Genomic DNA, 25,695 nt, shown 5'->3' on the forward strand with positions numbered 1-25,695 from the left:
AATTATAATCTTGATACGAGTGATGGTCTATAAAAGCTGGATAGCTTTATTGTTGATAAAATTTGTAAACAATTCCCCTTCTTGTCCACATAATAAGTTTATGATACGCTCGTTGTCTTTCTTGAACACTTTCATGTTTACCAAATGGCGTCCTAGCTACGTCTCTTTGTTGTATATCAACTGACTGTTATATTTCTCTCTTGTGTCTCCCCTGATGATGTGATTATTATACGAAAGTGCACTTAGGAACTTATCGTGTTTCATTTTCTCCGTGCACTCGTAGGAATATACTTGATCACGCGAAAAATTGTGATCCTTTCCAATATATATATATATATATATATATATATATATATATATATATATATATATATATATATATCGACTATTAACCAATTCAACTATACATTAACCTTGCGTAAATTCTAGTAAGTACTGCATAAAGAAATTATTTTTAGCCTAGTAGTGTTCGCTTGCTCTCAACCAATCAGAACTAACGTCCATCCTTCCCTGAAAGGTATCGCTGGAGCTCCACCAATCAGCGTTGACTTTTGGTCCTTAATTCCCCAACATCAACACCGCATTTCGGCTAGACCTTCTGTACTCAATATTTTGTGGTGAAAAAAGGCCAAAATGTACAACGATTTCCTTGATGAGGTGAGAGAAGCAGTGAGGAAGTGGCACTTTATGAGTTGGTGAGGTGGAGAGTCGTGAGTGATGGGTAATGGCCGTTTTATAAGGGGACATTTCTCCACGGGGCTCAGCTGAGAATAGTTCATGACAGATGAGGTGGATATTTTTTTTTCTAAACCGGATTGATAGAAAAGAACATTAATGTGGTTGGTTTTATATCTTGTATCTCAAATGATTTGAAATTAATTTGAAATTAAGTGTTGTGGTAATGCTTTAGGATGTAATTATGGTGTTAATCTGACAGCTTAGAACTTTGAGATGGGTTACGTTAGTAAGTTTATATACACATTTTGCCCTCTGAGCAGAACACTTGTGATTTAAGTTTAAAAACCATTTTAAATGTTGACTGAAGATGTGGTGGCTTGCATTTATGAATATAAGCCGAGTATGAAAGGACTCCTGTTTGGAGGCTGTGGGTGTGAATGTTCTTGTTAAAGTTCCAGTTTAGGGGCACCACTTCATGTCACCATGTGTGCTGGTTTCTTCCCCTTTATATAGCACATGTGAATGAAGGACCACATGGCTTTTGGCTTGCAGCTAGGCATATTACCACATGGAGGATGGGAATAAGTTTGACCTTTGAAATGGGACGTTTGACAGAATTGTGAGATTCACACTAGTTTATCAGTAGCAAGTGTTTGGAGGCCGGTTCGATGGTAGAGTTCACGACTTTATGATATAGAATTGGTAAAATGATAAAATATAACAGAATTGATACTGATAGATTTTTTTCCACAATGTGTAGAGTTGATAGAGTATGGAATTTTAGATGTAGTTCCAGTGGCACCATCAGTTTTTTAAAGTGGGCAGGGCTTTGGAGTGGAGGGAAATTGTGGTGTAAAAACACAGAAAATGAACAATTTAGTGTTTACTTAATGCATACTTTACACTTTCATTCAAATCAAGCAAATTGTAAACAAGCACAAAGGATGACTACAGTTTTCCAACGTCATTTTCTTGTGTCCGTAGGATGTTCATTTAGAAAAGTGACCATCCCATATGAAGCTGACAAAACACATTCATCTGGCACTTATTTGAATACAGTAGAGCTTTATTCAGTCCATATGGTGGAATACAAACTAATTGAAGCTGTAACATAACAAGAAAACATGCCTGTAGAGTTTTGAAATACCCATTTTCCCTTGATTATTTATGCACTCCACTGAATGCTACCATGGACTGTGATGTGTGAATTTGAGTTCTGCAAGTATGTTAGGTGAATTCAAATGTCTATATAGATTAAGGGCTTAAATTAGTGTTTATGAGATCTGTCTTACACAAGGTTAGATTCTCATGTCTCTTTAGACATCTGACCTCATGTTTAACCATCCAAACCAAATGAATCATGGCACAGTTAAATGGAGCACATATTTTGATAATGAAATGTCACTAATAACAACCCACTATACATTTGAAGCATTAGAATAAGGTAGGTTATCTTTTTTCTCACATTGAAGATTTTGGTCACAGACGCAAGTCCACATCAAAGCTGCACCTTAATTGAAATATAGCAAGGTTAATGAAAGGGAAAAAGATGAGGAGATGAAGGAAAGTATTTACGAATTTTGGAAGAAGTGAATAACCTGTTTTAAGGTGTGCCAGGTCATAGTTCTTGGGAAAGACATCAGAGGGTAGATAGTTCCAAAGCATTGAGGTATAGGGAAAATAACAGTTATGAAAATGGCTCACCCTTGAGTTTCCACTGGCCACACAGTAATCATGTAATGCAGCCGCTTTTCGAATATTGCGTGGTCTGGCCAGTAGCGGTGGTACACACAAGCGGCCAGCTTTCGGGAGCAAAACCCAAAGTAATACCTATAGACGATGGAAACTGAACCAGCACTGTGGTGTAGGGCAAAAAGGTCAAGTTTTGAATCTAGCCCGTAGAGTTTATAATTTGGACCGTTTTCTCCTCAACTCTCACATGTGGATGCAGACGTAGAACTGCCCTAGGTGTGGGAGCAGAGCTTCATACAAGGATGTATTAGTCCATTTTATAAATAGCAACTATACAGGACTCCCAGTTTTGTAGACATGCTTAGAGAAAGTGGATATTACAGACCAACTATGTTCATTTAGTCAAGAGCCATTATTACAGAGCCATCAAAGAAGAGAGGAAAGTTGTGAGGAATTTTTGATGGAGAGATGGGTAAAAACTGTGTCTTGGAGGGATTAAACTTAACCAGATTTTATCAATGCCACTGAGATATCCTGTCCAAGTCAAGTTTATTGAGGAAGTTGTGTCGAAACAAGATGCAGGTAAGTGAGAGTAGAAGAATTGAGGGGTGTAGAGGAATGCAGTGTTGAGTCGTCTGTGTAAGAGTGCATTTGGTTATTTTTGGAAGGAAGGAAATTTTTGATAAAAAGAAGAAAAAGTTTTCTTTTTTCTTTATGTTGAAGGCTCCAGTCATGGACAGAAGTCCATATCAAGGCAAGGCCTTAATTGAAATATAGATAGAATTATAAGATGGAAAAAGAAATTGAAAAACATATCCTTTGAAATGTGCCAGGTCATAGTTATTGGGAAATATGAGTTACAGAACATTATTTATATATTATTCAACCTCACATTTTTCTTTTCCATTATAATTTTAACTCTGGTGACTTGATATAGAATATCAGTTTTAAGAGTGATGAATGAAGAAATATCCCAAGCACTCAGATCACTTTTTACTATGGCAACAATGATTTTGTCAGGGTAAAACACATACTTAGAAAAGCAAATGGATTTGTATGTAGCATGTATGGATCTGGAGAAGGCATATGATAGAGTTGATTGAGATGCTCTGTGGAAGGTATTAAGAATATATGGTGTGGGAGGCAAGTTGTTAGAAGCAGTGAAAAGTTTTTATCAAGGATGTAAGGCATGTGTACGTGTAGGAAGAGAGGAAAGTGATTGGTTCTCAGTGAATGTAGGTTTGCGGCTGGGGTGTGTGATGTCTCCATGGTTGTTTAATTTGTTTATGGATGGGGTTGTTAGGGAGGTAAATGCAAGAGTTTTGGAAAGAGGGGCAAGTATACAGTCTGTTGTGGATGAGAGAGCTTGGGAAGTGAGTCAGTTGTTGTTCGCTGATGATACATTGCTGGTGGCTGATTCATGTGAGAAACTACAGAAGCTGGTGACTGAGTTTGGTAAAGTGTGTGAAAGAAGAAAGTTGAGAGTAAATGTGAATAAGAGCAAGGTTATTAGGTACAGTAGGGTTGAGGGTCAAGTCAATTGGGAGGTAAGTTTAAATGGAGAAAAACTGGAGGAAGTAAAGTGTTTTAGATATCTGGGAGTGGATCTGGCAGCGGATGGAACCATGGAAGCGGAAGTGAATCATAGGGTGGGGGAGGGGGCGAAAATTCTGGGAGCCTTGAAGAATGTGTGGAAGTCGAGAACATTATCTCGGAAAGCAAAAATGGGTATGTTTGAAGGAATAGTGGTTCCAACAATGTTGTATGGTTGCGAGGCGTGGGCTATGGATAGAGTTGTGCGCAGGAGGGTGGATGTGCTGGAAATGAGATGTTTGAGGACAATATGTGGTGTGAGGTGGTTTGATCGAGTAAGTAATGTAAGAGTAAGAGAGATGTGCAGAAATAAAAAGAGTGTGGTTGACAGAGCAGAAGAGGGTGTTTTGAAATGGTTTGGTCACATGGAGAGAATGAGTGAGGAAAGATTGACCAAGAGGATATATGTGTCAGAGGTGGAGGAACGAGGAGAAGTGGGAGACCAAATTGGAGGTGGAAAGATGGAGTGAAAAAGATTTTGAGTGATTGGGGCCTGAACATGCAGGAGGGTGAAAGGCGTGCAAGGAATAGACTGAATTGGAACGATGTGGTATACTGGGGTTGACGTGCTGTCAATGGATTGAACCAGGGCGTGTGAAGCGTCTGGGGTAAACCATGGAAAGTTGTGTGGGGCCTGGATGTGGAAAGGGAGCTGTGGTTTCAGTGCATTATTACATGACAGCTGGAGACTGAGTGTGAACGAATGGGGCCTTTGTTGTCTTTTCCTAGCGCTACCTCACACATTGAGGTGGGGAGGGGGTTGTTATTCCATGTGTGGAGAGGTGGCGATGGGAATGAATAAGGGCAGACAGTATGAATTGTGTACATGTGTATATATGTATATGTCTGGAAAGGATCACAATTTTGCGCGTGATCAAGATATTCCTATGAGTCCATGAGGAAAATGAAACACGAAAAGTTCCCAAGTGCACTTTCGTGTAATAATCACATCATCAGGGGAGACACAAGAGAGGAATATAACAGTCAATTGATATACATCGAAGAGACGAAGCTAGGACGCCATTTGGTAAACATGTGATTGTCCAAAACATACGAGCGTTCATAAACATATCATTTTACAAATCTTATCAACAATAATGTGTGGAAGTGTGGAACAAGAATGTGTGAAAGTCGAGAACATTATCTCGGAAAGCAAAAATGGGTATGTTTGAAGGAATAGTGGTTCCAACAATGTTGTATGGTTGCGAGGCGTGGGCTATGGATAGAGTTGTGCGCAGGAGGATGGATGTGCTGGAAATGAGATGTTTGAGGACAATGTGTGGTGTGAGGTGGTTTGATCGAGTGAGTAACGTAAGGGTAAGAGAGATGTGTGGAAATAAAAAGAGCGTGGTTGAGAGAGCAGAAGATGGTGTTTTGAAGTGGTTTGGGCACATGGAGAGAATGAGTGAGGAAAGATTGACCAAGAGGATATATGTGTCGGAGGTGGAGGGAACGAGGAGAAGAGGGAGACCAAATTGGAGGTGGAAAGATGGAGTGAAAAAGATTTTGTGTGATCGGGGCCTGAACATGCAGGAGGGTGAAAGGAGGGCAAGGAATAGAGTGAATTGGAGCGATGTGGTATACCGGAGTTGACGTGCTGTCAGTGGATTGAATCAAGGCATGTGAAGCGTCTGGGGTAAACCATGGAAAGCTGTGTAGGTATGTATATTTGCGTGTGTGGACGTATGTATATACATGTGTATGGGGGGGGGGTTGGGCCATTTCTTTCATCTGTTTCCTTGCGCTACCTCGCAAACGCGGGAGACAGCGACAAAGTATTATAAAAAAAATAACCATTATTTTCATTTTCTACAGTAAATTTGATGGAAGGTACTAAATTGTTAAGTAAGGGGAGAAATATTTGTAAATTTTCATCTGTTGGCCAAACACAAAGAACATCATCTACATACCTAAACCAAATTGCATTAGAAGGTAAGATATCCTTTAGTAATTTTGTTTCAAAAAATTCCATATAAAGATTACTAAGTACTCATCTCAACATGACAGAGTTAAATTATCATCATTTCAATCTATGTTCCTAAGGGCATTACGTATTTGCAGTCCAGAGTTTATTGATGATGAGTTTGAGAAGATATATTCTATTGGATCTGAGTTAAAGTACCCTAGATCTTTCATTGATAAATCCCTTAAGTTAGCAAAGAAATCATTTTATAGAGTTGAGCCCAAACCTCCCATTAACACCAAGAATCTTTTAGTTCTCCCTTTTAATAATAATTTCACTTTGCTTCCCATGTTGCTTAAATCCTTTAATGTAAATGTTGCCTTTAGCAACAATAATACTATAAAGAATATCTTAATCAGGAATTCACCAGAAAATTCTCTTGGTTGCATCTATAAAGTTCCTTGTGGAAACTGTGATAAATTTTATGTTGGTCAGACTGGTAAGGATCTTTCTGTTAGACTTAAGCAACATAGATATAGAATAAGAACGGGACAGGAATCAAATGCCTTGTTTAATCATGTTAAAAACTATGATCATTGTATTGACTGGAGTAACGCCATCTCAGTTGTTAACTTTAACTCTATCACCAAGAGAAATATCATTGAATCTTCTATTATTAAATACACAAAGAATTATAATCTTAATATTAGTGATGGTCTGTACAAATTAGATAACTTTATTGTTGATAAGATTTGTAAAATGATAAGTTTATGAACGCTCGTTGTATGTTTTGGACAATCACATGTTTACCAAATGGCGTCCTAGCTTCGTCTCTTCGATGTATATCAATTGACTGTTATATTCCTCTCTTGTGTCTCCCCTGATGATGTGATTATTACACGAAAGTGCACTTGGGAACTTTTCGTGTTTCATTTTCCTCGTGGACTCATAGGAATGTATATGTCTGTGTATGCATATATATGTATACATTGAGATGTATAGGTATGTATATTTTCGTGTGTGGATGTGTATGTATATACATGTGTATGGGGGTGGGTTGGGCCATTCTTTCATCTGTTTCCTTGCGCTACCTCACTAACACGGGAGACAGCGACAAAGCAAAATGAATAAATAAAAGAATGTATGATTCATGGTGAGGTGCCTGAGGATTAGAGGAATGCTTGCATAGTGCCATTGTACAAAGGCAAAGGGGATAAGAGTGAGTGCTCAAATTACAGAGGTATAAGTTTGTTGAGTATTCCTGGTAAATTATATGGGAGGGTATTGATTGAGAGGGTGAAGGCATGTACAGAGCATCAGATTGTGGAAGAGCAGTGTGGTTTCAGAAGTGGTAGAGGATGTGTGGATCAGGTGTTTGCTTTGAAGAATGTATGTGAGAAATACTTAGGAAATCAAATGGATTTGTATGTAGCATTTATGGATCTGGAGAAGGCATATGATAGAGTTGATAGAGATGCTCTGTGGAAGGTATTAAGAATATATGGTGTGGGAACGAAGTTGTTAGAAGCAGTGAAAAGTTTTTATCGAGGATGTAAAACATGTGTACGTGTGGGAAGAGAGGAAAGTGATTAGTTCTCAGGGAATATAGGTTTGTGGCAGGGGTGTGTGATGTCTCCATGGTTGTTTAATTTGTTTATGGATGGGGTTGTTAGGGAGGTGAATGCACGAGTTTTGGAAAGAGTGGCAAGTTTGCAGTCTGTTGTGGATGAGAGAGCTTGGGAAGTGAGTCAGTTGTTGTTTGCTGATGATAGAGCACTGGTGGCTGATTCATGTGAGAAACTGCAGAAGCTGGTGACTGAGTTTGGTAAAGTGCGTGAAAGAAGAAAGTTAAGAGTAAATGTGAATAAGTGCAAGGTTATTAGGTACAGTAGGGTTGAGGGTCAAGTCAATTGGGAGGTAAGTTTGAATGGAGAAAAATTGGAGGAAGTAAAGTGTTTCAGATATCTGGGAGTGGATCTGGCAGCGGATGGAACCATGGAAGTGTAAGTGAATCATCGGGTGGGGGAGGGGGCGAAAATTCTGGAAGCCTTGAAGAATGTTTGGAAGTCGAGAACATTATCTCCAAAAGCAAAAATGGGTATGTTTGAAGGAATAGTGGTTCCAGCAATGTTGTATGGTTGCGAGGTGTGGGCTATGGATAGAGTTGTGTGCAGGAGGGTGGATGTGCTGGAAATGAGATGTTTGAGGACAGTATGTGGTGTGAGGTGGTTTGATCGAGTAAGTAATGTAAGGGTAAGAGAGATGTGTGGAAATAAAAAGTGTGGTTGAGAGAGCAGAAGAGGGTGTTTTGTAATGGTTTGGTCACATGGAGAGAATGAGTGAGGAAAGATTGACCGAGAGGATATATGTGTTAGAGGTGGAGGGAACGAGGAGAAGTGGGAGACCAAATTGGAGGTGGAAAGATGGAGTGAAAAAGATTTTGAGTGATCAGGGCCTGAACATGCAGGAGGGTGAAAGGCGTGCAAGGAATAGACTGAATTAGAACGATGTGGTATACCGGGGTCAACATGCTGTCAATGGATTGAACCAGGGCATGTGAAGTGTTTGGGGTAAACCATGGAAAGTTGTGTGGGGCCTGGATGTGGAAAGGGAGCTGTGGTTTCGGTGCATTATTACATGACAGCTGGAGACTGTGTGTGAACGAATGGGGCCTTTGTTGTCTTTTCCTAGCGCTACCTCGCACACATGAGGGGGGAGGGGGTTGTTATTCCATGTGTGGAGAGGTGGCGATGGGAATAAATAAAGGCAGACAGTATGAATTATGTACATGTGTATATATGTATATGTCTGTGTGTGCATATATATGTATATATTGAGATGTATAGGTGTGTATATTTGCGTGTGTGGACGTGTATGTATATACATGTGTATGTGGGTGGGTTGGGCCATTCTTTCGTCTGTTTCCTTGCGCTACCTTGCTAATGTGGGAGACAGCGATAAAGCAAAGTGAATAGATAAATAAATAAAACACATCATAATCAGAGAATTTGCACGTCTGTCTTCTAAAATTTTACAGTTGATTAAGTTCATATTTTGTACTTTTTTTGCTCATTTTTGTAGCAAGAGGTTGAGAAGCTAAGCTATAGTCTACATGATATATGTTTATCTATGTAGAAAGAAGTCCTTGCTTCAAAATTGGTTTTTTCTCTGAATTTCTACATTGATAAGATTCATGTGATTACAGTAGGTACTGCTCTGTTTGCTTTGATACATCATTAAGATTATTTTTAATGTTAAATTCTTCATTACAGAGAAAGTAGATTTAGAAAGAATTGATCACTGTTATGTATTCCAGTATGATAGCTACCCTCAGGATGATCCAGAGAATTACCACTACACTGTCCGTGGGGAAGGAGAATTCGGAGATCGTACCCACTACCAAGCTTATACCATTCCTGAGGAAGTGAAGAAGTATATCATATATTTCAGGGATGCCATCCGAGATGGGAATGTCTATGATATTCCTTCATTGTATGTGGAGTAAGTATTTTTCTCGCCCAGTTTCTCTTTTTGTGATTACTTGCTCCTTCACATTCTTTTTGACAACCTCGTCATCACTTTGTAGTAGTTTTATCATGTCACTTGGACAAAGCACGTTTGCTTGACTTATAATTAGTAGATTATACGCATAGAATATTTGATTATATGGGCTATGGATAGGGTTGTGCGCGGGAGGGTGGATGTGCTGGAGGTGAGATGTTTGAGGACAGTGTGTGGTGTGAGGTGGTTTGATCGAGTAAGTAATGTAAGGGTAAGAGAGATGTGTGGAAATAAGAAGAGCGTGGTTGAGAGAGCAGAAGGGGGTGTTTTGAGGTGGTTTGGGCACATGGAGGGAAAGAGTGAGGAAAGATTGACCAAGAGGATATATGTGTCAGAGGTGGAGGGAACAAGGAGAAGTGGGAGACCAAATTGGAGGTGGGGGGATGGAGTGAAGGGGATTTTGAGTGATCAGGGCCTAAACATGCAGGGGGGTGAAAGGCGGGCAAGGAATAGAGTGAATTGGATCGATGTGGTATACCGGGGTTGACGTGCTGTCAGTGGATGGAATCAGGGCATGTGAAGCGTCTGGGGTAAACCATGGAAAGTTGTGTGGGGCCTGGATGTGGAAAGGGAGCTGTGGTTTCGGGCATTATTGCATGACAGCTGGAGACTGAGTGTGAATGAATGGGGCCTTTGTTATCCTTTCCTAGCGCTACCTCGCACACATGAGGGGGGAGAGGGATGGTATTCCATGTGTGGCGAGGTGGCGATGGGAATGAATAAAGGCAGGCAGTGTGAATTGTGTGCATGGGTATATATGTATGTGTCTGTGTGTGTATATATATGTGTACATTGAGATGTATGGGTGCGTATGTTTGCGTGTGTGGACGTGTGTGTATATACATGTGTATGGGGGTGGGTTGGGCCATTTCTTTCTTCTGTTTCCTTGCGCTACCTCGCAAATGCGGGAGACAGCGACAAAGAAAAATAAATAAAAATAAAAATAAATGATTTGATTTTTCTTCTTCAAAGGATATAGTTAAAGTCAGGCCTTGGATGAGTAGAAATGATAAAAGAATTTGAGAGATAGGAAGAGAATAGATATCTGAGAGATAGGAAAAGAATAGAATGATTATGCGATTTCCTTCAGGAGAGAAACATTATTGGATTTAGAGGGAAAGAAACAGGCATTGCAATGGTCCACATTTGAATTGCTGATGGCCGAACAATATTTATCAAACAAAATGGCTTGCTGAGTACCGTGTGGCATAGTTATAGTTAATGGTAGACACATTAGCAGTCAGCTGTATGGATCAGGAATCAGAATACAGTCATACCTGTATCATAGAAGAGAAACATCATACTGTGTCAAGAAAGGCATTTCTTTTTTAAATCTGGGCATGATAAAAGTAACAGTATCTGTAAAAATGTAAATAGTGGTTTTGAATTTCTTATATATAGGATTACTTTATTTGTAGCATACCACTGGTGAATACTTTGAGCTTGAATAAGGGAGTTTTATAGATGATAGACATTTATAGAAATATTGATAGTTTGCCAATGTTGTGAATATTCATAAGATGGGGACAGAAATCTCGTGATGTTTAGTGTCATAGAATTTCATTTCAGTGGTTTTCATTGTAAATCCAGGATTAGGACTGGTGGACCAAATAACATATCAAGTATTGCTTTTAAGATTTACATATTTCATACTCTTCGCCATTTCCCGCGTTATCAAGGTAGCGTAAAGAACAGAGGACTGGGCCTTTGAGGGAATATCCTCACGTGGCCCCCTTCTCTGTTCCTTCTTTTGGAAAATTAAAAAAAAAAAACGAGGGGAGGATTTCCAGCCCCCCACTCCCTTCCCTTTTAGTCGCCTTCAACGACACGCAGAGAATACGTGGGAAGTATTCTTTCTCTCCTATCCCCAGAATATCAGATCAGGGAGATCTTAAATCTGTATAGTATGGACTTACAATCATGAATACAGATAATTATTCACATAATCTGAAAAGTAGAGGAGAAAATGAGCGGTAGAGATGGAAGTGCTATCTTGTACATAAACAGAAGCACTTGTAGGAAGGTTAACCTAATTCCCCGGCTGGAAAATGTTAAATGTGTTCTCAACAAATTTGATAAATTGTTTCTCATATAGTTGTATTTTCTTTAAACTTCTCTTCACAAAGTTCCTACCTAATTCTTGAACTGATAATTATTTAGATATTCACAAAAATTATAGAGAAAGTGGATGGAAGATGAAAGAGCTTGCAAATCTGTAGAAATAAACACATAGAAGCCAGATGGAAAATGATGAAATTTGATTGTATATATATATATTCTTTCTACATAGATTGAGGATTATCCTTATATTCAGGAAAATAAGGAGAAAATGGTTGGTATAGATAGAAGTGCTCCCAAGAATATGAATGCTGATAGTTGCCTTTAGTTTTAAACACTCACCTTATACTCTGCGAGAGATGTTGTAATTTGTATTTTTCATACATATTTTTCTAAACATCTCCTTTAGGGTCTTTATTAATGCATGAACTGATTATTATTATATAGTTACTAAAATGATTAAGTGGGTGGTGATGCAAGAGCATCTTCTACCCAGTTTTCTATAGTAGGTTCTTAATTCCCACATGGACCAGTGATTATAATTATATTCAGAAAAATCTTGGAGAAAGTAGAGGATGGAAATGGAATTGCTATTTAATGCAGGAGTGCTAGCAATCACGTTCAAAACATTCAGTTTGTTCATGTTGAATGGAATGATATTCTTTGTGTATCTTTTCTACATAGTTCTCTTCAGTAGGTTTATCCTTCATAAATACACTTATAATCATTTAGATAATGACGGAAATAATGGAGAAAATGGTTGGTAGATGGAAGAACTTCTTAGCTGGGGAAACAAGCTTATAGAATCTTGTTATGCGAAGGTAAATTGTATTTCATGCATATTTTTTCTAACAGTTGTCCTCAGCAGGTTCTTACTTAACTTATGAACTAAAGAATATATATTTACTCAATACATTACATGAGAATATGGATGATAGATATGGAAGTGCTATCTAGCACATGAATGCTATTGATTGTCTCCTGTTAAAAACATTCAGGTAATACCTTGTAAATGATGTAATAAATTATATTTTTCATATATGTTTTTCAGCACAGCTCTCTTCAGTATGTTCTCACCTATTGTATGACCTAATGATTATTTAGATATTCACCAAAATGATGGAGAAAATGAGTAGTTTATAGGAGAGCTAGCCAGCCCAGGGAAGCAAAATTTAGGAGGCACTATCAGAACCTTCTGGTGGCGAGTGAGAGGAAGGTGTGGTCATAGCCACCAAATGTGAGTGCACCCAGCCATCTCACAACCATGAGCTTTACTTTTGATTCTTAAAGTTGTAGGGTGTGATTAAGATGGATGCAATTTACGGAAACAAACTATAAAATTGTGAATGTCTGCAACACTGGTATTATAGAAAGTAACTATGTAAATGTTTTTGCTAAAACTGTTCAAGATTTTAATTATTTTAATTATTTGGGGATAGGGGAGAAAGAATACTTCCCACGTATTCCCTGCGTGTCGTAGAAGGCGACTAAAAGGGGAGGGAGCGGGGGGCTGGAAATCCTCCCCTCTCGTTTTTTTTTTAATTTTCCAAAAGAAGGAACAGAGAATTGGGCCAGGTGAGGGTATTCCCTCAAGGCCCAGTCCTCTGTTCTTAACGCTACCTCGCTAATGCGGGAAATGGCGAATAGTTTGAAAGAAAAAAGAAAGAAGACAAAACATAGATTTATACATTAGGCAAAAGTATTTGTTTGTGCTGAAACAGTTCAAGATTTTGATTATTTGTTTATGCAAAACAAAGATTTTCATGTTAGGCAAAAGTGTTTATCTTCTATAGAAAATTATTCATTTTAGCTTTAACCGCTTGACGGAGGAGTACTACAAGACACAGTCCTGGCCAGATGTAGAGGATTTGTATGGCAACGAGCTGGTAGAACAAGAAGGTCGGATTGACATCTTTCTTATACTCTATCGAGAGTTGTATTATCGACACATATATGCAAGGGTACAAGGTGGACCCACTATACCTCAGCGTTTTGAGTCATACTACAACTACTGCAACCTCTTCAACTATATTCTCAGTAAGTTTTTCTTAGGCTGGTATATACTTTTTTGGAATACCAGCCCGACATACCCAAGCCCTTTTAATAAGTACAGTACATGAACTTTTTAATCATGATTATCTGACACTAAACTCACTAAGATTGAATTTATTTTAGCATTCCTCGATATTATCTTTGAAAAGCCATCAAAGATTAAGAATGCTTATCAGCTTTATTAGACCATTGTGTTTTTCTTGAATGCAGATTTATTATGTTATTTATTACACTTTGTCGCTCTCTCCCTGCGTTAGGGAGGTAGTGCAAGGAAACAGACAAAAGAATGGCCCAACCCACCCACATACACATGTATATACATACATGTCCACACACGCACATATGCATACCCATAAATCTCAATGTATACATATATATGCACACACAGACATATACATATATACACATGTACATAATACATACTGTCTGCCCTTATTCCCATCGCCACCCTGCCACACACGAAATGACAACCCCCTCCCCCACATGTGCGCAAGGTAGCGCTAGGAAAAGACAACAAAGGCCACATGCACCAAAACCACAGCTCCCTTTCCACATCCAGGCCCCACAAAACTTTCCATGGTTTACCTCAAACACTTCACATGCCCTGGTTCTATCCATTGACAGCATGTCGACCCTGGTATACCACATCGTTCCAATTCACTCTATAACTTGCATGCCTTTCACCCTCCTGCATGTTCAGGCCCCAATCACTCAAAATCTTTTTCACTCCATCTTTCCACCTGCAATTTGGTCTCCCACTTCTCCTCGTTCCCTCCACCTCTGACACATATACCCTCTTTGTCAATCTTTCCTCTCTCATTCTCTCCATGTGAGCAAACCATTTCAAAACACCATCTTCTGCTCTCTCAATCACTCTCTTTATATTACCACATGTCTGTCGTACCCTTTCATTACTTACTTGATCAAACCACCTCACACCACATATTGTCTCCAAACATGTCATTTTCAGCACATCCACCCTCCTCTGCACTACTCTATCTATAGCCCATGCCTCGCAACCGTATAACATTGTTGGAACTACTATTCACCCAAACATACCCATTTTTGCTTTCCAAAATAACATTCTCAACTTCCACACATTTTTCAACGCTCCCAGAACTTTCACCCCCTCTCCCACCCTATGATTCACTTCCACTTCCATGGTTCCATCTGCTGCTGCTCCCAGATATCTAAAACAATTCACTTCCTCCAATTTTTCTCCATTCAAACTTATCTTCCAATAGACTTGTCCCTCAACCCTACTGTATCTAATAACCTTGCTCTTATTCACATTTACTCCCAGCTCTCTTCTATCACACACTTTACCAAACTCATTCACCAACTTCTGCATTTTCTCACCTGAATCAGCCACCAGCGCTGTATCATCAGCAAACAACTGACCCACTTCCCAAGCTCTCTCATCCGCAACAGACTGCATACTTGCCCCTCTTTCCAAAACTCTTGCATTCACCTCCCTAACAACCCCATCCATAAACAAATTAAAAACCATGGAGACATCACACACCCTTGCTGCAAACCCAACATTCACCGAGATCCAATCACTTTCCTCTCTTCCTACACATACACATACCTTACATCCTTGATAAAAACTTTTCACTGCTTCTAACAACTTGCCTCCCACACCATATATTCTTAATACCTTTCACAGAGCATCTCTATCAACTCTATCATATACCTTTTCCAAATCCATAAATGCTACATACAAATCCATTTGCTTTTCTAAGTATTTCTCTCAAACATTCTTCAAAGCAAACACCTGATCCACACATACTCTACCACTTCTGAAGCCTTACTGCTCTTCCCCATTAATATGTAATGAAGTTAGTGGTGTGATTGTTACTTTTGTTAAATGAATAATAAGATGGTTGATTGTAAAGATATATGGGTAAATGCTGATGTGTTCATTTTGTTTGTGTATATCCATGTATTTTTTTTTTTTTTTTTTTTTTTTTGTCACTGTCTCCCACAGTTGCGAGGTAGCGCAAGGAAACAGACGAAAGAAATGGCCTAACCCACCCCCATACACATGTATATACATACGTCCACACACGCAAATATACATACCTACACAGCTTTCCATGGTTTACCCCAGACGCTTCACATGCCCTGATTCAATCCACTGACAGCACGTCAACCCCGATATACCACATCAATCCAATTCACTCTATTCCTTGACCTCCTTTCACCCTCCTGCATGTTCAGGCCCCGATCACACAAAATCTTTTTCACTCCATCTTTCCACCTCCAATTTGGTCTCCCACTTCTCGTTCCCTCCACCTCCGACACATATATCCTCTTGGTCAATCTTTCCTCACTCATTCTCTCCATGTGCCCAAACCATTTCAAAACACCCTCTTCTGCTTTCTCAACCACGCTCTTTTTATTTGCACACATCTCTCTTACCCTTACGTTACTTACTCGATCAAACCACCTCACACCACACATTGTCCTCAAACATCTCATTTCCAGCACATCATTCCTCCTGCGCACAACTCTATCCATAGCCCACACCTTGCAACCATACAACATTGTTGGAATCACTATTCCTTCAAACATACCCATTTTTGCTTTCCGAGATAATGTTCTCGACTTCCACACATTCTTCAAGGCTCCCAGGATTTTCGCCCCCTCCCCCACCCTATGATCTACTTCCGCTTCCATGGTTCCATCCGCTGCCAGATCCACTCCCAGATATCTAAAACACTTTACTTCCTCCAGTTTTTCTCCATTCAAACTTACGTCCCAATTGACTTGACCCTCAACCCTACTGTACCTAATAACCTTGCTCTTATTCACATTTACTCTTAACTTTCTTCTTTCACACACTTTACCAAACTCAGTCACCAGCTTCTGCAGTTTCTCACATGAATCAGCCACCAGCGCTGTATCATCAGCGAACAACAACTGACTCACTTCCCAAGCTCTCTCATCCCCAACAGACTTCATACTTGCCCCTCTTTCCAAAACTCTTGCATTCACCTCCCTAACAACCCCATCCATAAACAAATTAAACAACCATGGAGACATCACACACCCCTGCCGCAAACCTACATTCACTGAGAACCAATCACTTTCCTCTCTTCCTACACGTACACATGCCTTACATCCTCGATGAAAACTTTTCACTGCTTCTAACAACTTGCCTCCCACACCATATATTCTTAATACCTTCCACAGAGCATCTCTATCAACTCTATCATATGCCTTCTCCAGATCCATAAATGCTACATACAAATCCATTTGCTTTTCTAAGTATTTCTCACATACATTCTTCAAAGCAAACACCTGATCCACACATCCTCTACCACTTCTGAAACCACACTGCTCTTCCCCAATCTGATGCTCTGTACATGCCTTCACCCTCTCAATCAATACCCTCCCATATAATTTACCAGGAATACTCAACAAACTTATACCTCTGTAATTTGAGCACTCACTCTTATCCCCTTTGCCTTTGTACAATGGCACTATGCACGCATTCCGCCAATCCTCAGGCACCTCACCATGAGTCATACATACATTAAATAACCTTACCAACCAGTCAATAATACAGTCACCCCCTTTTTTAATAAATTCCACTGCAATACCATCCAAACCTGCTGCCTTGCCGGCTTTCATCTTCCGCAAAGCTTTTACTACCTCTTCTCTGTTTACCAAATCATTTTCCCTAACCCTCTCACTTTGCACACCACCTCGACCAAAACACCCTATATCTGCCACTCTATCATCAGACACATGTAATTAACAAGTATAGTAATTAACAAGGAATGTTTTACCTTGTTAACATAATCTTTTTTTTTTTTCATAGGTGCTGAGACACCTGTACCCATGGAACTGCCCAATCAGTGGCTGTGGGAGATCATTGATGAGTTCATTTACCAGTTTCAGTCATTCTCACAGTTTAGGTCCAAGCTTGCAAAAAAAAGTGATCCAGAGATAGAGTTACTGAAGGATTCCCCTAAGATATGGAATGTGCACTCAGTACTCAATGTCCTACACTGCTTAGTTGACAAGTCAAATATTAACAGGCAACTTGAGGTGAGGATTTTATGAATTAAAGATATTTATTTTGAATTTAAATGTTCATTGAAGAATGTTTGATTTTAGAATTGATGAACACCTAGTTAGGCTAAGCATTGTTTTTCAAAATGCTGCCTTCTGTTTTGTAACGAGAAAAGCGACTCATTGGTACTCAGGTAAAGGTGTTGAATCTTGAGCATTGGAGAAAGAATGTTAGGTGTGCTGCTGTGAATATATAGTAAGTGTTTATGAGGAAGTTGAACAAAATCCTGTTTAGGTGTCGAAGAAGTTTCAGAGCTGGAGTGCTGTATGGTATATTAGGCCAGAAACAGAGGTGGACTTTGGCACAAGTCCTCTTAACCCTTATGTCATCAGCACAGAAGTTAGATCTATGTATAAATCAAAGCTTATAAGTTAAGGTTCAGTAACCAAATAGTAGCCAAATATTTGCAGAATTTGATTGTCATACGTTTTACAACTTTTTAAATAAAGATAGTTTTATAGCATGTGAAAAAGAAATCCACTGATGATTTTTTTCCCTCCATTATTACACATACAGGTATACACAAGTGGTGGAGACCCAGATAGTGTAGCTGGTGAGTTTGGTCGTCATCCACTATACAAGATGTTGGGCTACTTCTCTCTTATTGGCCTTCTACGTCTCCATTCTCTCCTTGGTGACTACTATCAGGCAATTAAGGTAAGCCCAAGTTATACCTGTGGTTTCTGCTTAAGATTGATGTACTGTACTTCAGTATAATTAGTTCATTGATGTTCTCAAGATGACAATGTAAGGGTTTACTGTACACTATGAGTATATGGCACAGTTCACTACATCACATTCTTTGATAAATGGGTGCATCAGAGACGCATGCTTTGAGATTCAGTTGCAGAATTTCTGTTTTTTAAAAGAATTATTTTTAAACCACTTCAGTGCTTGTATTCCCCAGAGCTGATGGTTCATTTGCTATCTCAGAAAGAAATTCAGGAGATTGGTATCTACATTTAAACTTGAAAAGTTTTTAGGAGATGGTGCCTCTCTTAAAGAGAAAAAAAGGTGATGGCAGCTGCCTGTATCCCATTCTGTGTGAGGAACAGTGTTAATTTCTGAAAGTAGTGAAGTGTTCGCTAAGTAGGATTACTTTTCATCTTAGGAGCTCATTGGTTGAGAGTTTGGTAAATATTTTGACCAGGTTTTAATTTTCGTTCAGAAGGACTTAATTAAGTGCTGATAGTTCTTTCACTGGTGTTTGCTGATAGATAGATAGTTAGATAGATGGATAGTATTTCATTAAATGTAACATTTGCATTTACAAATATGAAAACAAATGCAACTGGGTTCTTAACTTTAAAACCAGCATTTACCATACCCTCACAAAGAAATTCAGGAAATTGCTTAATATTAGGAGTGGATGAATAGAAAATCAGTCCTTTGTCATAGGAGTTTGCTTAGGGATGAAATTTTGCTAAAGAGGAAGACAAGGCAATTAGCAGTATGTTGTTTTACAAAAAAACATTTTCAGTGCATTACACATGACAGCTAGAGACTGAGTGTGAACGAATGTGGCCTATGTTGTCTTTTCCTAGCACTACCTCCCGTGCGTGCGCAGGGGAGGGGGGTGCTATTTCATGTGTGGCGGGGTGGCAGCGGGAATAGATGAAGGCAACAAGTATGAATATGTATATATGTATATGTCTGTGTATGTCTATGTATGTATACATTGAAATGTATAGGTATGTATATGTGCATGTGTGAGCGTTTATATATATACAAGTGCATGTGGGTGGGTTGGGCCATTCTTTCATCTGTTTCCTTGTGCTGCCTCACTAACACGGGAGACAGCAACTAAGTATAATCCTGGGAAATTATATGGGAGGGTATTGATTGAGAGGGTGAAGGCATTTACTAAGCATCAGACTGGGGAAGGGCAGTGTGGTTTCAGAACTGGTAGAGGATGTGTGGATCAGGTGTTTGCTTTGAAAAATGTATGTGAGAAATACTTAGAAAAGCAAATGGATTTGTATGTAGCATTTATGGATCTGGAGAAGGCACATGATAGAGTTGATAGAAATGCTCTGTGGAAGGTATTAAGAATATATGGTGTGGGAGGCAAGTTGTTAGATGCAGTGAAAAGTTTTTATCGAGGATATAAGGCATGTGTACATGTAGGAAGAGAGGAAAGTGATTGGTTCTCAGTAAATGTTGGTTTGCGGCTGGGGTGTGTGATGTCTCCATGGTTGTTTAATTTGTTTATGGATGGGGTTGTTAGGAAGGTGAATGCAAGAGTTTTGGAAAGAGGGGCAAGTATGCAGTTTGTTGTGGATGAGAGAGCTTAGAAGTGAGTCAGTTGTTTGCTGATGATACAGTGCTGTTGGCTGATTCATGTGAGAAACTGCAGAAGCTGGTGACTGAGTTTGGTAAAGTGTGTGAAAGAAGAAAGCTGAGAGTAAATGTGTTGGTAAAGTGTGTGAAAGAAGAAAGCTGAGAGTAAATGTGAATAAGAGCAAGGTTATTAGGTACAGTAGGGTTGAGGGACTAGTCAATTGGGAGGTAAGTTTGAATGTAGAAAAACTGGAGGAAGTTTACTGGAGGGAGTGGATTTGGCAGTTGATGAAACCATTGAAGCGGAAGTGAATCATAGGGTGGGGAAGGGGGCGAAAGTTCTGGGAGCATTGAAGAATTTGTAGAAGTTGAGAACATTATCTCGGAAAGCAAAACTGGGTATGTTTGAAGGAATAGTGGTTCCAACAATGTTATATGGTTGCGAGGCATGGGCTATAGATAGAGTTGTGCGGAGGAGGGTGGATGTGCTGGAAATGAGATGTTTGAGGACAATATATGGTGTGAGGTGGTTTGATTGAGTAAGTAGTAGTAGGGTAAGAGAGATGTGTGGTAATAAAAAGAGTGTGGTTGAGAGTGCAGAAGAGGGTGTTTTGAAATGGTTTGGTCACATGGAGGGAATGAGTGAGAAAAGATTGACCAAGAGGATATATGTGTCAGAGGTGGAGGTAACGAGGAGAAGTGGGAGACCAAATTGGAGGTGGTGAGATGAAGAGAAAAAGATTTTGAGTGATCAGGGCCTGAACATACAGGAGGGTGAAAGGCATGCAAGGAATAGAGTGAATTGGAACGATGTGGTATACTGGGGTGGACGTGCTGTCAATGGATTGAACCAGGGCGTGTGAAGCATCTGGAAAATTTTGTGGGGCCTGGATGTGGAAAGGGAGCTGTGGTTTCGGTGCATTATTACATGACAGCTAGAGACTGAGTGTGAACGAATGTGGCCTTTGTTGTCTTTTCCTAGCGCTACCTCGCGCACGTGGGGGGAGGGGGTTGTAATTTCATGTGTGGCAGGGTGGCGATGGGAATGAATAAAGGCAGACAGTATGAATTATGTACATGTGTATATATGTATATGTCTGTGTGTGTTTACGTTGTATACGTTGAGATGTATAGGTATGTATATATGCGTTTGTGGACGTTTATGTATATACATGTGTATGTGGGTGGGTTGGGCCATTCTTTCATCTGTTTCCTTGTGCTACCTCGCTAACGCGGGAGACAGCGACAAAGTAAAATAAATATAATAGATAAATGAATAATGAAATTTATGTTAAAATTTTATGTTTCAGGTTCTTGAGAACATTGAGCTGAACAAAAAGTCAATGTACTCGCGTGTGCCTGCCTGCCAAATCACAACATATTATTATGTTGGGTTTGCATACATGATGATGCGGCGCTATGCTGATGCTATTCGCACCTTCTCCAATATTTTGGTATACATTCAGCGTACAAAAGCCATGTTCCAGACCAGAAACTACCAGAATGACCAAATCAACAAACAGGTATGTTAATTGCTCTATAATTCACTTTGTCAAAAAATGTAGTGTTTCATTTTTAAGTTGAATTCATGTTTGAATTTCTGGCCTACCAGAACAAATGCATGTTACCATACTTAAGTAGACTCTTGGATTTGATAAGCAGGAGAACAATGAAAATCCACTGGTATCTGCATATGCATGATTCCAAATTTTGTGATATGCCTCACTTGATTTTTAATTATTTCCTATGAAAGCTTTTTACTAATTATATAACAGGCATAATCCTAGTTTTGGGTAAGGTTTGTTTGGTGGTGTTTCCCAGATTTAGGCAGATTTGGTCAGTTCAGCATCATTAAGGCCCTGGAATGTATCTCTAGCAAATAGATAGGAAAATTTACTTCTCTCTTACCATCCTTGCCCTTATACATGAAATCCTCCTAACCCAAATGAAGATAACCTTTTCTTCCAATGAACACAAAAGATCTCATAAAACATTACCTCAGAGATCACTACAAACTTAACACTTCCTGCAATAGAATGGTCACTTGAAACTTACAGAAAATCTACCCTAACAAAACTGTTGACCCACTCTTCATACCTGTTGACACCTACAGCTCTGTCTAAACCCTGAAGAACTCCACTACACTGGCCTTGGCATCATGATATACTTCCACATAAAACATACTCAATAGCTACTCACCTACTTACAGACATCTTTCACCACTCCTGTTTACACAACAAAATCCCAGACATCTGAAGACTTGTCAATACAGCATCCATCTTGAAACCTTCACGCTCTTAACTTCCATTTCTCTTACTGCTCTAGTCACTGTTGTCATAAGCATTAGACTCCGTGAACAGTGAGCTGTTGTAGAATGTAGCAGAGCATCTCAGTGTTATCTAATGAGCACAGATTTAAACCCAGTTACTGCACATCCATACAACACAACCTGCTGTTGGCAGTACGCATCAGCAAGTATTTGATGCTGTCCCCCAGTATAATCTCATTTAAATGATGCTTTTCTCAATTATTCACAAAGATGACAAATATTTGTTAGTCATTCATGAGGGCTGCCCCCTTGAAAATCTTTCCCATCCCTCTTTAGTATCTTTTGATATGACTACCCTATGCCCCTTGCAAACCAAAGTGTGAAAGTCCTCTCATATGGAGATAACCTCACAGTTACAGCACAGCACTCAAACAGTACACAAATGACAAACATGCTGCACTACTTCATGCATTTAGAATGCTGCTTTGCTCAAAATGAAATGTCTTGTAACCCTATGGGAATCCGCTGTCGTTCTCTTTGCCTCTCACAGATGTGAATCTGAACCCCACCCTCGCATAACCTGAATGATCACCCACTCGACAAAACTCGTCATATCACATAAGACTGTCACGTGACATTTACTCCCCATACCACAAAAATGAACATAAAGGTGACAGACAAACTAAACACCCTCAAAACATTTACCAGCATGAGCTTCAGACAAAAAAAGATTCCCTCAGATTTATGTTTTGACTGTATGTCAAGAGACTGAGTAATAGATTTTCTAGCTATTTTGATAGCAACTTTGCAAGCAGGGTATGTCTTAGCCAGTTATGTTCATTTTTCCAGTATTTGTATGCAGATTGCTTGCACTTTGTGGTCTTATGGCATGGAAGTTTGAATGATTGTAGTGTCTTGGGTTTTAAGTGAGGATGAAAGGGGACTGAAATTTTTCCGTTATGAAATGTATTGTGGTGCCGGTATCTAGAGGGACTTTGGTATAAACCATTTTGCCTTGAATACTGAAAATATATTATTTGGTAGAAACAACTGCAGTTCTTAAGCTTTAATGAAAGTTGGAAACCAGAAAATAAGATGAAAGAGCAACATGAAGGATGAAAAATCTTAGACAGAAGTCCTGGGTGATACCTGATTAAAGTTGGATTTAGCCCTTTATCATGAGAAAAGGAAGTGCCAGGACCCTTCTGCTACTAATGAAACATATAAAGAGTTTACATGGGATGTATTTAGGGAATACATTGAGTGGGAGAAGTATAAAAGAAAGAGACAGGAGGTCAAGAGAAAGGTGCAAGAGGTGAAAAAAAGGGCAAATGAGAGTTGGGGTGAGAGACTATCAGTAAATTTTAGGGAGAATAAAAAGATGTTCTGGAAGGAGGTAAATAGGGTGCGTAAGACAAGGGAGCAAATGGGAACTTCAGTAAAGGGCGTAAATGGGGAGGTGATAACAAGTAGTGGTGATGTGAGAAGGAGATGGAATGAGTATTTTGAAGGTTTGTTGAATGTGTCTGATGACAGAGTGGCAGATATAGGGTGTTTGGGTCGAGGTGGTGTGCAAAGTGAGAGGGTTAGGGAAAATGATTTGGTAAACAGAGAAGAGGTAGTAAAAGCTTTGCGGAAGATGAAAGCCGGCAAGGCAGCAGGTTTGGATGGTATTGCAGTGGAATTTATTAAAAAAGGGGGTGACTGTATTGTTGACTGGTTGGTAAGGTTATTTAATGTATGTATGACTCATGGTGAGGTGCCTGAGGATTGGCGGAATGCTTGCATAGTGCCATTGTACAAAGGCAAAGGGGATAAGAGTGAGTGCTCAAATTACAGAGGTATAAGTTTGTTGAGTATTCCTGGTAAATTATATGGGAGGGTATTGATTGAGAGGGTGAAGGCATGTACAGAGCATCAGATTGGGGAAGAGCAGTGTGGTTTCAGAAGTGGTAGAGGATGTGTGGATCAGGTGTTTGCTTTGAAGAATGTATGTGAGAAATACTTAGAAAAGCAAATGGATTTGTATGTAGCATTTATGGATCTGGAGAAGGCATATGATAGAGTTGATAGAGATGCTCTGTGGAAGGTATTAAGAATATATGGTGTGGGAGGCAAGTTGTTAGAAGCAGTGAAAAGTTTTTATCGAGGATGTAAGGCATGTGTACGTGTAGGAAGAGAGGAAAGTGATTGGTTCTCAGTGAATGTAGGTTTGCGGCAGGGGTGTGTGATGTCTCCATGGTTGTTTAATTTGTTTATGGATGGGGTTGTTAGGGAGGTAAATGCAAGAGTTTTGGAAAGAGGGGCAAGTATGAAGTCTGTTGGGGATGAGAGAGCTTGGGAAGTGAGTCAGTTGTTGTTCGCTGATGATACAGCGCTGGTGGCGGATTCATGTGAGAAACTGCAGAAGCTGGTGACGGAGTTTGGTAAAGTGTGTGGAAGAAGAAAGTTAAGAGTAAATGTCAATAAGAGCAAGGTTATTAGGTACAGTAGGGTTGAGGGTCAAGTCAATTGGGAGGTGAGTTTGAATGGTGAGAGGCTGGAGGAAGTGAAGTGTTTTAGATATCTGGGAGTGGATCTGTCAGCGGATGGAACCATGGAAGCGGAAGTGGATCATAGGGTGGGGGAGGGGGCGAAAATTTTGGGAGCCTTGAAAAATGTGTGGAAGTCGAGAACATTATCCCGGAAAGCAAAAATGGGTATGTTTGAAGGAATAGTAGTTCCAACAATGTTGTATGGTTGCGAGGCGTGGGCTATGGATAGAGTTGTGCGCAGGAGGATGGATGTGCTGGAAATGAGATGTTTGAGGACAATGTGTGGTGTGAGGTGGTTTGATCGAGTAAGTAACGTAAGGGTAAGAGAGATGTGTGGAAATAAAAAGAGCGTGGTTGAGAGAGCAGAAGAGGGTGTTTTGAAATGGTTTGGGCACATGGAGAGAATGAGTGAGGAAAGATTGACCAAGAGGATATATGTGTCGGAGGTGGAGGGAACGAGGAGAAGAGGGAGACCAAATTGGAGGTGGAAAGATGGAGTGAAAAGGATTTTGTGTGATCGGGGCCTGAACATGCAGGAGGGTGAAAGGAGGGCAAGGAATAGAGTGAATTGGAGCGATGTGGTATACAGGGGTTGACGTGCTGTCAGTGGATTGAATCAAGGCATGTGAAGCGTCTGGGGTAAACCATGGAAAGCTGTGTAGGTATGTATATTTGCGTGTGTGGACGTGTGTATGTACATGTGTATGGGGGGGGGGTTGGGCCATTTCTTTCGTCTGTTTCCTTGCGCTACCTCGCAAACGCGGGAGACAGCGACAAAGTATAAAAAAAAAAAAAAAAAAAAGTATTTAGGGAAGCAGTAATTGCATATGCAAAAGATGCATGTGGCATAAGAAAGGTGGGAGGTGGGCAGATTAGAAAGGGTAGTGAGTGGTGGGATGAAGAAGTAATGTTGTTAGTAAAAGAGAAAAGATAGGCATTTGGACAATACATACAAGGAAGAAGTGCAAATGACTGGTTGCTGTATAAAAGA

At 39.7% G+C, this 25,695-nt stretch overlaps 1 protein-coding gene across 1 annotated transcript in view; it reads left to right on the plus strand.

Annotated features, from left to right (window-relative positions):
- The first annotated feature begins 499 nt into the window (after positions 1–499).
- Positions 500–25,695, plus strand: part of eIF3l (eukaryotic translation initiation factor 3 subunit l) — a 45,129-nt gene continuing 19,933 nt past the window's right edge. The window contains exons 1-6 of the mRNA XM_071682734.1: positions 500–657; positions 9,183–9,367; positions 13,296–13,522; positions 17,367–17,596; positions 18,138–18,278; positions 21,212–21,424. Of these exons, the coding sequence (XP_071538835.1) occupies positions 634–657; positions 9,183–9,367; positions 13,296–13,522; positions 17,367–17,596; positions 18,138–18,278; positions 21,212–21,424 (1,020 nt within the window). The 5' untranslated portion in view covers positions 500–633. The remainder of the gene's footprint in view (positions 658–9,182; positions 9,368–13,295; positions 13,523–17,366; positions 17,597–18,137; positions 18,279–21,211; positions 21,425–25,695) is intronic.

The sequence above is a fragment of the Panulirus ornatus genome, chromosome 34 (assembly GCF_036320965.1).
Source record: "Panulirus ornatus isolate Po-2019 chromosome 34, ASM3632096v1, whole genome shotgun sequence".
In the NCBI taxonomy this organism is placed as follows: Eukaryota; Metazoa; Arthropoda; class Malacostraca; order Decapoda; family Palinuridae; genus Panulirus; species Panulirus ornatus.